Source organism: Equus quagga, chromosome 2 (genome assembly GCF_021613505.1).
Source record: "Equus quagga isolate Etosha38 chromosome 2, UCLA_HA_Equagga_1.0, whole genome shotgun sequence".
NCBI classification, from domain to species: Eukaryota; Metazoa; Chordata; class Mammalia; order Perissodactyla; family Equidae; genus Equus; species Equus quagga.
In genome coordinates, this window is record NC_060268.1 from 27616208 (window position 1) to 27633345 (window position 17138).

The window sequence follows — 17138 nt, forward strand, 5'->3', positions numbered from 1 at the left end:
ATGTATTTATCCATTCCAATGTTACTCCTCTTTAGATTATTTTCAGTTTTACATCTTATTGCAAAATTCAGAAAATGTCAATAGATATGTTTTCCAAATATTTGAGATGCTTCTTATAAATTAAAAGAAAGTGTGCTTTCAGATGATTATCAAAAAACAATAAATTTTTTTGAAGTTTTCATCATGAGATGGGTGAACTAGAGTTAGGTATGTATTTGGGACCAGAATTAAGCAAAACTCGTATGCTGGAATGGGGTCAGCACTGTGCCCTTTGCCTCATTAGAAAAATGCCTAATCCCCTGGGCAAATCAGTCGCTAACAATTTTTAATGGTCAGCATTATAGATGTATAGCCAATTTGTGGTCCACTAATGATTCCCATATCTTTCTCAAACATGCTTGTACTAGATGAAGTTTATATTTGATATCAGATCACAATTCAAAAACACATTGCATCAATACTTTCACAGTTTAAGTCTTTGTAAAATGAAAACACTGCTAAGCCTCCAGGCAATGGTCTACTTTTTAAAGAAATGCTGAGTGTGGTAGAATGCCAGACAATGAAAGGAAATGTACCACTTCATGGATTCATGGTAACAAAATTTGACATTGTCTGATTTTAGAACTTGTACTTAATTCTAATATATCTAGGTTTAGAAATAGAGTAGCAGCACCAGTTTAGAATCTTCAACAGAATGAACCATCAAACTCTTAAAATTATTATTCAGATCACAGATAAAGCTATGGCCTTAGGACACCAAGGAATAATATTGCCTATGAATTTTTTAAACACCTTATTTAGCAACCTGAAATAACATGATTTACTAAGTTATTTTGGCTCATTTATGGGAAGAAATGTAAGAAAAATGTAGAAAGAGTACTTGACTGGAATCCATAAAATGTAGCTAGATTTCTTAGTCTAGAACTATGCAGCCATGGGACTCCTCTGTCATTCAACCCTAAGGACCATGAGAACACTATGCAGATGTTCCATGAGTTCATAACACCCTAGTCCACTGAGGTTTCATCAGTGTCATATTTCTTTCTCTTTCTGCCGTGTTTTTCTCTCTCTCTCTCCAGTTTTATTATCGAAAGGATTTAAGTCATCTCAGAGCCACATCTGGGATATTAATGCATCAGAATAAGTAGAAGAGTGTTCACCCAGTGAATACTAAGCTTCACGCTTGTTGATCTATGGTAATGGCAGTGGCACAAGGAAGATGGTCTTGATAGATGAGGGTAAGGGAAGTTGTCCTATTAATCTTTATAACTACATGGGGAAGAAAAATTGTTAAAGAAAAGCAGAGAGGAAAGCTTAATTGCAACTGGAATGAGATGACACCTAATAAAGACAGTATTACAAATAGGGTTACATCCATCCCCTCATCCCTCCCATTAAGATGGCTCTAAAATCTAAGGGTAAGATTAGGAAATATTATTCTCTCTAGTTGAATTAAACAAGAATCAGCACACTATATCCCTATCTACGGGAAATTTCCCAAAAAGAAATAAAAATTCCTAGAGAGTAATTCAGGAAACAGAGAACATTCTCTAATGCAAACAAGAAAACAGTATGGAAAACAAATGAGGAAAAAATCATTGAGGGACTCTAAAAATTTAGGAAAATGTGTTGAAGAAAGTCATTGGAAATAATAAAGGAAATATAAAAGAGGTATTGACTCAGGGAGAAAATAATTAGAGTAAAACTTTGTCAATGTATCCCCACTACTGCCCAGAAGAAAAAGATATATCTGAAGGGAAGATTGAAGTATTCCCTTAGACAAAGGTACTGTGTAATTTACCAGGTGTAATTCATTGAGACTTATTGCAGCCTAAATCATGTGCTCCATCAAATTCCCTTTGCTCTGATTCAAGACTTAGAAATATACATCTGATTCCTAATTTGATTTCCAGAGACCTTGATATTAGTAAGTGGTTGCCCTTGGTAGTAAACACACCAATTCAGTCATGGGAGTGAGATCTCCCACTATAAATTAACAAATTGGTGGTTTGTTTACAAGTCATTCTCTCAGGTATTTGCACAGCGTGAATTGATTTCCCAATGCCTGATTCCTCTAGGGATACCTGACAAAATCAGGCTTCTAAATCTGCAGAGTTTAACCTCAGACTTTTGTAACCCCAGAAAAGTAAAGCATCCTATGACAACCAGACCAGAGCAGCCACCTGAGCTCATTCAGGCCAGGACTGCTGCCAGGCATGGTCGTGAATTTCTTAAGGAACTTGTATGGGAACTTAAACCCTCTTCACTTTCTGATGTTGAGAAGTGGAAGGAAGAGGCCAGTGTCTGTAGCCCTGGCATCTAGAAGAGCTCTGTGGTCAACCATCCCTGCTTTCCTGAAACTAAAATATTTAAAACTGAAAAATTGGCCAGTCCTGTGGCTTAGTGGTTAAGTTCTCATGCTATGCTTCAAGAGGTTTTGCCAGTTCGAATCCTGGGCGCAGACATGGCACTGCTCATTAAGCCATGCTAAGGCGGCGTCCCACATGCCACAACTAGAAGGACCCACAACTAAAAATACACAACTATGTATGGGGGGCTTTGGGGGAAAAAAATAAAAATAAAATCTTTAAAAAAAAAAAAGAAAAATCACAACTAGTATTCCATTCACTTGAAAAAGGGCAGCACAACAGGGGGTGGAAGGATTTACTGCTTCTCTTTTTAAACTCTATAAGAGATGGTTAAATAATGAGAGGTAAGCTTTGATAAAGCATGGATACAGCAGGTTTAAAGTTAAGTGCCTAATGTAAAGATTATTGAGTATAACTACCCATTATTGGTCACTGTTTGCCAGAATTGGGTCCAGAGTTGCATTCCCCATCCTCATAGACTCAATAAGGAAACGAAAACCCAGGGGAGCTGTGAAACTTGCTTGGAATCAATAGGCAAGCTCTTGACCCAGATTCATTATAATATTCATATTTAGGGTTTTCAGCCAGCAGCAGGACCATCTGTCCATGATGTCTTACTCAAGGGTTGCCAGTTCCCAGCTCTTCTCATTCACTTGAACCAGAACATAGGAGTGAAGGTAGAAGGAATCATTAATCAGAGAGCTCCTGAAATTTCCTGTTAATCTCACTCTCTTTCTTCTGAGTAAAGTGAATCATTCCAGAGAAAAATCAATCAACCCATTGCAATTTGTTTGCCATCCCACCTTAAGCCATGAATGTAGATAGTAGAGAACCATACAACTAGGAGAAATTTTAAAAGCTCATCAATCCAACCCTTTTCTTCCAGTGGGGAAATACCAATCAAGGGATTAAACTAAGAACTTAAAATAACTCTTCCACACTGACAGCTATTTCCTCTGCTCTAGCCATCCTCTCATCCTCTCTAATCATCCTTGGTTTTTCTTTAATCTCTGATGTCTCACCATGACCATCCCTTTGTGCTTCCTCCTCTCCTCTCTTCCTTTATCATGTTCCAAGACTAAAGTATTATACACAAAGAAACTGAAATACACAGCACTAAGTACCAACCACAACTTTACTTATATGCCTGCAGCCTCATGGGCATTCTCTTCCTTTAATTGTGAAGAACTTGGAGACTAGGCTTGTACAACATCAGCACTGTCCCACACAGCTAGCCATGTAATCAAAATTCTATTCCATTCTTTCTACTACAAAGGAGGAAAAGGAATTTTCTCATTTCCTTTCTGCATACTCTCCACTCTATGTAAGCTTACATTCTAGAAAAGATAAGAATGAGCCAGTAGCCTCTGGAAGTTTCTGAACTGGCAGAGCATCTAGCAAAGCAAATGTCCTTTCCCACACACGTTTCCAGTAAACCCCTAATCTCTGGCAAAAGTGCTCTAGGTGCAAACTCCTGGGAGCAAACGTTTTCTGTAAGGATTTCTGTAAATATTTTAGGCTCTGAAGGACAAATGCAGATACTCACTTCTGCCATCATAGCACCAAAGCAGCTACAGACAATATGAAAGTAAATGAGCAGGGCTGTGTTCCAATAAAACTAAATTTACAAATCAGGCCAACTCTTGCCATAAAACATACTTTCTCCCTATATATCATCTCTCCACTAAAGAAAGAACCTTCTTTTCTCTGGTTCCTCATCATTTCCCTCTCTCCTCCACGCTAACTCTTGTTTTGCCCATTCTCTAGGTAAGATCTCTCCAGAGGATGGAAAGAGTCAATAGCACATTGTTGACTGAGTTCATCCTGACAGGAATTCTCTACCCACTCAGGTTAAGGACATTTCTTTTTGTGTTCTTTTTGCTAATCTACATCCTGACTCAGCTAGGGAACCTGCTTATTGTAATCACTGTCTGGGTAGACCCGCAGCTCCATGCCCGCCCCATGTACATCTATCTTGGTGTTCTCTCCATCATCGACATGGGCATCTCTACCATCATTGTCCCTCGTCTCATAATGAACTTCATTTTAGGCATCAAACCCATCTCGTTTGTTGGCTGTGTCGCTCAACTCTATTTCTATCACTTTTTGGGCAGCACTCAGTGTTTCCTGTACACATTGATGGCCTACGATAGGTACTTGGCAATATGCCAGCCCCTGCACTACCCTGTTCTCATGAATGCCAAGCTGAGCACCTTGCTTGTGGCTGGAGCTTGGGTTGCAGGATCCATCCACGGAGCTCTCCAGGCCACCCTAACCTTCCGTCTGCCCTACTGCGGGCCCAACCAGGTAGATTACTTCTTCTGTGACATCCCTGCAGTTCTGAGGCTGGCCTGTGCTGATACGACAGTCAATGAGCTGGTGACCTTTGTGGACATTGGGGTGGTAGTTGCCAGTTGCTTCTCTCTGATCCTCCTCTCCTATATGCAGATCATTCAGGCCATCCTGAGAATCCGCACAGCTGATGGGCGGCGCCGGGCATTTTCAACCTGTGGAGCCCATGTAACCGTGGTAACCGTGTACTATGTGCCCTGTGCCTTCATCTACCTGAGGCCTGAAACCAACAGCCCCCTAGATGGCGCAGCTGCCCTATTCCCCACAGCCATCACTCCTTTTCTCAACCCCCTCATTTACACTCTACGGAACCAAGAGGTGAAGCTGGCTCTGAAGAGAATGATAGGAGTCCTTGGGACTAAGAGTAAGGTTTGAAAGTGTCTGTCTCACATTGGGGAAACCTTCACATTTACGATTTATTCTAATGTTTACATTTCGGTGAGTTTTGTTCTTCTTGCTTTTTCTCTTTTATGTAGCCATATAATATCAATACAACAAGATCAAACAGAGGGTGAAGTAAAATACTACTTTATAGCAGTCCTTAGTGTCACCTTCAGATAAACAACTCTCGGCTGCTCCAAGAGTAGAGACTAAGACTAAAACCACTCAGAAGATAGCAAGAGCTGGCACACTTGGACTTTCAGAAGTTTGGTACACCAACAGCATCCAATGGGCTTTTCAGCTTTTAGGCTGACATTGATCAAGCCCTCATAAGATGGACTATAGTTCTTTTGACGGGGCAATGTTCTTCGGTTCTGTTTCAATTGGCTGTATATCTTAGGAGCTAGTGCTAGAAGAGAAACTATAGATGCCCAGCTGCATGCATCTGACAAGCTCAGCTTTGGGGACTTCCTGAGACTACTATAGAAAGCGAAGAGGAACTAAAGTGCATACTCTTCCTTGCCTGCTAAAGACAGGAACCTTCTCTTAAACTGGTGCTTTCACAAACTAAACCGAATTAAACAATCCAAGAAAGAGAATGCAATACAGTCTTTTCAAATGTGTCAATAATAAAATCCCTCACACCAAAAAGTAAAGGTCAGTGTGAATTTTCCCATTAAAAGAAAATAGGGCAATTAATCAAGACACCAGGATAATTTATCCGAATTAGTATTTCATATGAATTTAGATTCATGAGGTTGACAAGCTTTCATTGAGTTGGCCAGTGCTTAATCAATATGGGCAAATTTTCTGCAACATCACTGGTTTCAACCCCTTAGCGCCTTTACTCTTATCCTCTTATGCTTCTGCCTCATTCTCCAGCTTCTTATACTGGATGGTTGCTTTATCCACATTATGAAAGCATGTTTTCTATAAAACAAAGTCTCTTGGTCATAGCAGGGAGTCAACAGTTTGGTCAAGTGTATGTTCACCTTGAAAGGACTCACAAGTTCACCTAATTGGTAAGGAGACAGAAAACTTACCATTCTCCCTTAGATGAAGGTGAACCACACAATTTTCAATATTTTGTTCAGAAAACAATCAATATACTAAATATCAACTTCCTCAAACTAGAATATTACTTACGAAATATCTAATCTTTCACAATATTTAATTAAAAAAATGGTTGAATAGTGAATTACAAAAATAACCTTCAATCTACAGCTTGCAAACCAAAGACATTCCAAAGGCTATTATACATCTTGTTCCTGTTTTCCCATGTGCTTAGCATAATTGCTATCATAGCTATTGTCTTGAGAATTAATAAAATGAGGTTAAAATAATCTGTAAACATATAATAAAAATACAGATCAAGGGCCAGCCCCAGTGGTGTAGTGGTTAAGTTTGGTGTGCTCTGCTTCCACAGCCATGGTTCAGTTCCCAGGCATAGACCTACACCACTCGTCAGTGGCCATGCTGTGGCGGCAGCCCACATACAAAATAGGGGAAGATTGGCAACCGATGTTAGCTCAGGGTGAATCTTCCTCAGCAAAAAAACAAAATAATAAATCAAAATTGAATCATTTTGAAGCAAACATTTGTTTAAAAAGTAGATTGGGCACTGTTATGATTTGTTAAATTAACACTTATTAAGTGGAGCACAGGGTGCTGGATGGTAAACCATGGTTCAACAATAGACCACAACAGGAATTGAAATAAAGAAGTTTATTACAGGTCCTAGAAGTATCTGGCATGCCTCCAGGGGCTCCATGGGGAGGTCAAGGCAGAGCACAGACAAAGAGAGGCAGGACCTGGGGCACATGTCTTTATTCAGGTCCATGGGTGGAATGTTTTGGGATTCTGAGGCTAAGCCTGGATTGATCAATGCAAACCAAAGGAATATGATTTTGATAAGTAACATGGGGGTCTTGTCTAAGGGGCCCATAAAAGAAAGGCACTAGGAAGCAAAGACTATTGATCACAAGAGCTGTTGAGGAAGTCATATCAGGACCTTATATTTGCTTGTGACTCTGAGGGCTGCTCTCTAGAGCATGTGCTTGCATGAGGGGGCTAGTGCCCCTGTAAGGGTCACTGCAGGCTGCTTAGCCATTGTACTTTAGAGTGTACAATGGTACAGTCACTATGGAAAACAATATGGCCGTTCCTAAAAAAATTAAAAATAGAATTACCAAATGCTCTAGCAATCCCATTTCTGGGTACACACCCCAAAGAATTTAAAGCAGGGTCACAAGAGATATTTGTACACCCATGCTCACAGCAGCATTATTCACAATAGCCAAAAAGTAGAAGCAACCCAAGTGTCCGACGATGGATGAATGAATAAACAAAATGTGGTATATACAAGCAGTGGAATATATTTAGCCTTAAAAAGAAAGGAAAGTCTGACACATGTTACAACATGGATGAATGTTTAAGACCTCATGCTAAGCGAAATAAGCCAATTATAAAAAGACAAATACTACGTGATTCCACTTACATGAGTTACCTATGTAGTCAAATTTATAGAAACAGAAAGTAGAATGGTGGTTGCCAGGGGCTGGGCAGATGAGAGAGTTATTGCTTAATAGGTATAGAGCTTCAGTTTGCAAGATGAAAGGAGTTCCAGAGATTGGTTGCACAAAAATGTGAATATACTTAACACTATTAAACTGTACACATAAAAATGGTTAAGCTGGTAAATTTAATGTTATATGTATTTCACCAGAATTAAAAATAAATTTAAAAATCTAGTAAGGCAAAGGGAAATGGGAGGAAGGAAGAGGGAGGCAGATGAAAAAGATAAGCGATATGTTCATTGAAGCTGGCTTAACATCAGGTTTCAATTCTACTATTCTCATTACTCACGTACGTTTGGAAATTTCCATAATAAAATATTTTTTTAAAACCATTGCCATGAAAACCTCAGGAAAATGTTTTCCAAAGAGAAGGAAAGGCTAGTACAAGGCTCTCGAATGGGAGTTTGGAATGTTTGAAAGGAAAGCAGATGTTATTGAAGTGTGGGGGGCAGGGCACACGATTACACCAAAGGCGCAGGAAAAGCTCAGATCGTGTAAAACCTTGGAAACTATGTAAGAAGTTTGGATTGAATCTAATATGATGGGCAATATGTTAGTTTTCTATTGCTGCATCACAAGTTATCACAAACTTAGCAGCTTAAAACAAAGCCCACTTATTAACTCTCAGTTTTATAGGTCAACAATCCAAGCACAACATGACTTGGTTCTCTGCTCAAGATCTCAGAGGGCTAAAATCAAGGTGTCCCTGAGCTCTGTTCTCATCTAGAGATCAGGGTTCTCTTCCAAGCTCACATGGTTATGGCAGAATTCAGTTCCTTGCAATTACAGGACTTAGGTCCCTGTTCCCTTGCTGGCTGTCTGTAGAGGGCACCTTCTGCTACTAGGGGCTGCCAAATTCCTTGCCACATGGCTCCCTCCATCTCTAAAGCCAGCAACAGAGAATCTCCCTCATTGGGAATTCCTCCCATGCTTCAAATCTCTCTCTCCACAAAGAATCCTATCCTGTTTAAGGGTTCACGTGATTAAGTTAGGACTACAAAGGATAATCTCCCTATTGAAAGATCAACTCGGTAAAGAGAGACACAGAGGGACAATATATAATGATCAAAGGGACACTTCATCAAGAAGAAATAACGCTTATAAATATCTATGCACCCAACACAGGAGCACCAAGATTCATAAAGCAACTATTAACAGACCTAAAGGAAGATGTTAAAAACAACACAATAATAGTAGGGGACCTCAACACCCCACTCACATCAATGGACAGATCATCCAGACAGAAAATCAACAAGGAAATAGTGGAGCTAAACAAAAAACTAAAACAATTGGACTTAATAGACATATATAGATAACTTCACCCTAAAAGAGCTGAATACACATTCTTCTCAAGAGCACATGGAACATTCTCAAGGATAGACCATATGTTGGGAAGCAAGGCAAGCCTCTACAAATTTAAAAAAATTGAAATAATAACAAGCATCTTCTCCGATCATAGTGCTATAAGGCTAGAAATTAATTACAAGAAAAAAGCTGAGAAAGGCACAAAGATGAGGAGACTAAACAGCACACTACTGAACAAGCAATGGATCATTGAAGAAATTAAAGAAGAAATCAAAAAATACCTGGAAACAAATGAAAATGATAGCATGCCATACCAACTCATATGGGACACAGCAAAAGCTGTATTAAGAGGAAAATTCATCCCAATACAGGCACATCTTAACAAACAAGAAAAATCCCAAATAAGCAATCTTAAAGTACACCTAACTGAACTAGAGAAAAAAGAACAAATAATGCCCAAAGTCAGCAGAAGGAGAGAAATAATAAAAATCAGAGCAACAATAAATACTATTGAAATGAAAAAGGCAGTAGAAAGGATCAATGAAACAAAGAGCTGGTTTTTTGAGAAGATAAATAAAATTGACAAACCACTAGCCAGATTTACAAAGAAAAAAAGGGAGAAAGCTCAAATAAACAAAATCAGAAATGAGCGAGGAGAAATAACAACAGACTCTGCAGAAATACAACTGATTATAAGAGAATACTGCAAAAAACTATATGCCAACAGAATGGATAACCTAGAGGAAATAGATAAATTCTTGGACTCCTACAATCTCCCAAAGCTCACTCAAGAAGAGGCAGACAATTTGAACAGACCAATCACAAGGAAAGAGATTGAAACAGCAATCAAAAACATCCCAAAGAATAAAACCCCAGGATCAGATGGCTTTCCTGGGGAATTCTACCAAACTTTCAGAGAGGATCTAATACCTATCCTTTTCAAGCTATTCCAAAAAATTAGGGAAGATGGAACACTTCCTAACACATTCTATGAGGCCAACATCACGCTGATACCAAAACCTGACAAGGACGCCACGAAAAAAGAGAACTACAGGCCAATATCACTGATGAACATAGATGCAAAAATTCTAAACAAAATTTTGGCAACCAGAATTCAGCAATTCATCAAAAGGATCATACATCATGATCAGGTGGGATTCAGACCAGGGACACAGGGATGGTTCAACATCCACAAATCAATCAACGTGATACACCACATCAACAAACTGAGGAATAAAAACCACATGATCATCTCAATAGATGCAGAGAAGGCATTTGACAAGATCCAACAGCCATTTATGATGAAAACTCTTAACAAAATGGGCATAGAAGGAGACTACCTCAACATAATAAAGGTCATATATGACAAACCCATAGCCAACATCATACTCAATGGGCAAAAACTGAACGCCATCCCCCTGAAAACAGGAACGAGACAAGGATGCCCTCTATCACCACTCTTATTTAACATAGTACTGGAGGTCCTGGCCAGAGCAATCAGGCAAGAAAAAGGAATAAAAGGAATCCAAATAGGGAGGGAAGAAGTGAAACTCTCGCTGTTTGCAGACGACATGATCTTATGTATAGAAAACCCCAAAGAATCCATTGGAAAACTCTTAGAAGTAATCAACAACTACAGCAAAGTTGCAGGGTACAAAATCAATTTGCATAAATCAGTAGCATTTCCATACTCCAATAACGAACTAACAGAAAAAGAACTCAAGAACACAATACCATTCACAATCGCAACAAAAAGAATAAAATACCTTGGGGTAAATTTAACTAAGGAAGTGAAGGACCTATATAATGAAAATTACAAGGCCTTTCTGAGAGAATTGGATGACGACATAAGGAGATGGAAAGACATTCCATGTACATGGATTGGAAGAATAAACATAGTTAAAATGTCCGTTCTACCTAAAGAAATCTACAGATTCAACTCCATCCCAATCAGAATCCCAATGACACTCTTTACAGAATTCGAACAAAGAATCCTAAAATTCATATGGGGCAACAAAAGACCTCGAATTTCTAAAGCAATCCTGAGAAAAAAGAACAAAACGGGAGGCATCACAATCCCTGACTTCAAAACATACTACAAAGCTACAGTAATCAAAACAGCATGGTACTGGTACAAAAACAGGTGCACAGATCAATGGAACAGAATTGAAAGCCCAGAAATAAAACCACACATCTATGGACAGCTTATCTTTGACAAAGGAGCTGAGGGCATACAATGGAGAAAAGAAAGTCTTTTCAACAAATGGTGCTGGGAAAACTGGAAAGCCACATGTAAAAGAATGAAAATTGACCATTCCTTTTCACCATTCACCAAAATAAACTCAAAATGGATTAAAGACCTAAAGGTGAGACCTGAAACCATAAGGCTTCTGGAAGAAAACGTAGGCAGTACACTCTTTGACATCAGTATTAAAAGGATCTTTTCGGACACCATGCCTTCTCAGAGAAGGGAAACAATAGAAAGAATAAGCAAATGGGACTTCATCAGACTAAAGAGCTTCTTCAAGGCAAATGAAAACAGGATTGAAACAAAAAAACAACCCACTAACTGGGAAAAAATATTTGCAAGTCATATAGCTGACAAAGGTTTAATATCCATAATACATAAAGAACTCTCACAACTCAACAACAAAAAATCAAACAACCCAATCAAAAAATGGGCTGGAGACATGAACAGACATTTCTCCAAAGAAGATATACGGATGGCCAATAGGCACATGAAAAGATATTCATCATCGCTGATCATCAGGGAAATGCAAATCAAAACTACACTAAGATATCACCTTACACCCATTAGAATGACAAAAATATCTAAAACTAATAGTAACAAATGTTGGAGAGGTTGTGGAGAAAAAGGAACCCTCACACACTGCTGGTGGGAATGCAAACTGGTGCAGCTACTATGGAAAACAGTATGGAGATTCCTCAAAAAATTAAAAATAGAACTACCAGCCATCCCACTACTGGGTATTTATCCAAAGAGCTTGAAGTCGGCAATCCCAAAAATCCTATGCACCCCAATGTTCATTGCAGCATTGTTTACAATGGCCAAGACATGGAAGCAACCTAAGTGCCCATCAACAGACGATTGGATAAAGAAGATGTGGTACATATATACAATGGAATATTATTCAGCTGTAGAACAGAACAAAATCATTCCATTTGCAGTAACATGGATGGACCTTGAGGGAATTATGTTAAGTGAAATAAGCCAGCAAGAGAAGGATAATCTGTGTATGACTCCACTCATATGAGGAATTTAAAATTATGGACTAAGAACAGTTTAGTGGATACCAGGGGAAAGGTGGGGTGGGGGGTGGGCACAAAGGGTGAAGTGGTGCACCTACAACATGAATGACAAATATTAATGTACAACTGAAATTTCACAAGATTGTAACCTATCATTAACTCAATAAAAAAATGGAAAAAAATAGTAATAATATTCCAAACAAATTATAAAATAGGTATACAGTTTAAGCATAACAAAGGTTTAAATGAGGAGATATAAGGTTGGGAAAACAGGCCTGGTCCGGAGTCTTGGGAGAGCTGTCTACAACAGATGCCGTCTTCTTCTCCTCCTGATATTGTCCTTTTCAACAGGGCTGCAAACAGTCTTATTTGATGTCTCTTTCAAGAAATAAATTCTTCAGGTAAAAAAAAAAAAAAAGAAAGATCAGCTCATTTGGGACCTTAATTTACATCTGCAAAATCCCTTCACATCAGCACCTAGAAAGAATTTTGATTGTGTTTGATTGAATAACTGGCAGAAAGTGTGTACACTAGAGGGAAAAAATCTTGGAAGCCATCCTAGGCAGATACTTAAAATCTTCTCAACTTTCTCAATTTTCATACATAAAACTGTCACTGGACCAGGTTCGGTTTTGCCGACCACCCAGAAAGCCAAACACGGAGACGATGAGATTGCAGCAGGAAGAGAGTTTAATCACAAGGCAGCCATGTGAGGAAGCAAGAGCCTGAGTCTCAAATCTGCTTCCCAAAAAATAGGGACTTAGGGATATTTATGGGATAGGGGGGCAAGGTGGTCAGCAATGTGGAGATAGGTGATTGGAGGTGAGGAGAGGTGAGGTAATTGATCTGCACAAGTGTAGTCAGACTCCATGCCTCTTCATAGGACCCATGTTCACAAAGTGATGGCGTTAGCATGATTTGACGGTGGAGTTTTTAGCCTCTTGACGTCAAAAGGTCATGTAACAGACATCTGCATGTGCCCAGTTGATGAGTTGGTGGTCTCAACCGGCCTGAAGTGGACAAGGAGTTCTAATTCATGAGAAACAGCTCACCCACCCATTACCATGGTGACCCAGGCTCCAGGGAGATGTTATCTACCGGAATGCAGTGGGAATCAGACAGCATATTGCCTAAACAGCACAGGTAACAATGGGTGGGTTAAACAGCTAAAAGCTATAATCAGTAATTGCAAAAAGGAAAAAAATCTTTAGTTCCTAGCTACTTAATCATCAATGACTCACTCTCTGCTGGTTTCAAAACTTTCTCCATTTTCATAAAATGGATGATTTTCTAAAAATCAGCTGCAAGAGATGCAGTTACCAGCCTCCAGCTCCAGAGTCTCTGGGACACTGCAGCATCAGAACCACACTATCCCCAGAAAACGACTGAACCCAGTGGGGACACTAGAGTCAGGCTATTTCCGCCCAATTCCACTTTAGGCAGTCTCTGCCCTGGAGCTCCCACTGGGCCACCTGAGACTTTCTCAGAACTGCACTGCAGTCTGAGGGTCTTCCTACCCGGTCTTCCTTCCTTATCTCTCTGGACTGGCTGTTCTGACTGAATCTTAGAGTCTGCTTCCCAGAGAAACTGAATTAAAATACCCGGCCATATAGAAACTTGCAATTAAACAACACCACACAGAAATTTCACTGTCATCTTTCCTTTTCTGAGAGGTGAAGTTTTCTTTTTTCACTGGGAGATGTACGCTGGCCTATTTCTTTCCAGAAAGGAAATCCCAGTGGCGCGTCCATGATTGCCACACCAGGGATGTGCTCCATTCTGCAATTTTGGGGATGCCTTCTTGCCCCATTTACTATCCATTGTCCACCTAAGACTATGGTTGTAAGTGTAATTCTTCTATCATTGTCTTTCTAGTAGGCTGAGATTTGTGTCTGTTTTGTCCACCACTGAATCTCCAGAAGAGAGCCTGGAACCATAGCAGATGCTGCATGAGTATTTATTGAATTAGTAAATTAATATAATTAGATCTCTTGCCCCAGTACTTTATAAACGGAGACTATTAGAACCCCTGCCCTTCCCTCCACCTCTTCTTTGCCTTGCACCTCCCAATTCTGTCATCTGTACTTTTTAATTGCCTGAGTTGATAATATTTATATTCTATACCATAACCATCAGTAGATCTTGTGTTTATGGTGATTCCAAATATGGAAGACCATTAAAAAGCATTTACCTAAAGAGTATTACATTATGACTGTGTGTATATTGTTCAAACGTTAAGAATGCTGTGACTTCACATCCCACTTGGTTACCTTTCTTGCTTTCTTGCTTTCCATGCCTCTATCCTGGAGTTTTTACAAACTTTTAATCTTTATATCTATTCTAATGATTCTTTTTCCTAGAGAACTCCGTTTGAGTCCTTTCCCCTCCGTTCAGTCTGTTCTAATCGCTCTCATGACCTTCCACAACTAGCATCTGGGGTCTTTCCTCTAGATTGGATCCTCTGTTACCTGAATTCTATATCTTAATCTTTTTTATTTTTCATGCTCGTTTTTATAGACTAGATCTTAGAATAGCTTACTAAGAAACAATATATAAATTGTAAAACTTCTGAATCTTGACATCTAAAAATGTCTTTAGTCTGCTTTACATTTGACTAAATATTTGGTTGAGTATGGAATTCCAAGCTGAAAATCACCAATGTCTTTGAAGACCTTGTTTTAGTTGTCTTCTAGCAGCCAGTGTTGCTAACCAGAGCTCTGATGCTAATCTAATTCTCATTGTTTTGTGGGCCTCTCTAGAGGCTTTTATAATCTCCTTTATATCTTCAATATTCTGAAATTTTACGTGTCGAAACCCTATTTAATTTCTTCTTCTCTGACTTTAGTAAACACTTTGAATTTGAAATTTTGTGTCTCCCTTCAGCTCTGAGAAATTTTATCTTATTATATCCTTGATAATGTCCTCCCCTCTGTTTCATTTGTTCTCCCTAGAATACCTGTTAATCAAATGTTAGACTTCCAGGATTCATCCTCTACATCTTTTGGTTTCTTCTCTCATATTTGTCATCTCTGACTTTTTATTCTATCTCCTTGGAGATTTACTTGATTTTATCTTCCTCATCCAATAAAATTTTCTGTTCAACAGTCACATTTTCATTTCCAAGAATTATTTCTGATTCTCTGATTATTCTGTATCACATCATACATGTTCTTGTTTTATGGCTGTAATATCTTCTTCACAAATTTGCATGTCATCCTTGCTCGGGGGCCATGCTAATCTCTGTATCATCCCAATTTTAGTATATGTGCTCCCAAAATAAGCATGAATATAATATCTTCTTGAATCTCTCTAAAAGTATTAATTCAAGTTTTAAGTTGCCGCTTATTTTTAATTCTCTTCTGCTTATGTAATCTCTGTTTCCTTCAGGGTCGCTTTTTCTATTTGATTATTCTTTCCCAGTCATAACTTGCCCTTCATCAGCCTGCCAACCCTCCTCTGTCCCACACACATTAATATATTTACTCTCTAGTTTTTCCCTCTTTTATTTTACTTTAATCAATGTCTTTCACATTCGTGCATATTAAATTCCAAAAGTTGTACATGCTCACGGTAACATGTTTAAAAACACAATATTTTTTTTAAAAAGATTTTATTTTTTTCCTTTTTCTCCCCAAAGCCCCCCGGTACATAGTTGTATATTCTTTGTTGTGGGTCCTTCTAGTTGTGGCACGTGTCGGGACGCTGCCTCAGCGTGGTTTGATGAGCAGTGCCATGTCCGCGCCCAGGATTCGAACCAACGAAACACTGGGACGCCTGCAGCGGAGCGCGCGAACTTAACCACTCGGCCACGGGGCCAGCCGCAAAACACAATATTTTTTAAATAAATAATCACCCTTCGATCTCATTTCCTGAGGTAACCATGTTAAAGGCTTATTGTAGCATTCCTTAACTTTCTCTATATTTCTAGAGACATATAAAAACACCAATAAGCACGTATAGATATTTTATCTCCTTTCAAATTTGAGATCAGACTATATACATTATTCTACAATCTTTCCCCCTCTACACACTACAACATATAATGTACATCCTTTCAGGTCAATACATATGAGTCTAACTCATTTTTTCTGAATATCTGCACAACAGTCCTCAGAATGGGTTTCCATAATTTATTTAATCATTCATCTTTGATGGATATTTAGATTATTTTGAGTATTTGTCACTATGAACAAAGTTGAAATAAATATCTAATTGTATATGTCCTTGGATATTAGTACTTTTTTAAGGATATATTTTAAAAGTTTGAATTTTTTATATAAAAGGGGATACATAGTTTTTATTTTCTTATAAACATCTTTATTACATGTGTTTTTAAACACTCCTCTAAATACATTAGAAAGCTATTACATCCATTCCCTGAAGTAACACTCTTGTCAAACACTCACATAACCGTAGGTAATACATGTGGGGGGCTTTGTGGGTTTTTTTGGTTTTCTTATTGAAATATATTTGACATACAACATTGTGTAAATTTAAGGTGAACTATATGTCAATTTGATACATCTATATCTTATAACATTATTGCCCTTGTAGCAATAATTAGCACCTATATCACGTCACATAATTATTATTTCTTTTTAGGGATCAGAATAATTAAAATCTAGTCCCTTAGCAAGTGCTGATTATAATACAATATTGTTACATAGTTTTAATATTAGTAGATATTACTGTGTTACTCCCCCAAAAGCTGTGGCAATTCATGCTCCTAATTCATTGTGTTGAATGAATACAATAATATATTACATATTATATATATATATACCAACTATATATAATACAATGTGTATGTGTATGAATGAATGCTCATTCTCATACTTTCACCTACACTAGATCACCTTAACTAATTTTTGCCAATCTGTTGGAC

The 17138-nt window shown here is 38.4% G+C and overlaps 1 protein-coding gene and 1 pseudogene across 1 annotated transcript; one reads left to right on the plus strand and one right to left on the minus strand.

Moving 5' to 3' along the window:
* Nucleotides 1–4151: 4151 nt before the first annotated feature.
* LOC124236440 (olfactory receptor 10G3) lies at nt 4152–5096 on the plus strand. The gene has a single exon (XM_046655448.1). It carries the CDS (start codon nt 4155–4157, stop codon nt 5094–5096), a length of 942 nt encoding a protein of 313 aa, XP_046511404.1. The 5' UTR covers nt 4152–4154.
* A 10342-nt stretch (nt 5097–15438) lies between these two features.
* On the minus strand, nt 15439–15537 carry LOC124236574 (uncharacterized; annotated as a pseudogene).
* Nucleotides 15538–17138: the final 1601 nt, after the last annotated feature.

What these genes read in the sequence shown, in the direction of transcription:
- LOC124236440 (XM_046655448.1), top strand. Translation starts at nt 4,155, where the DNA reads ATGGAAAGAGTCAATAGCACATTGTTGACTGAGTTCATCCTGACAGGA.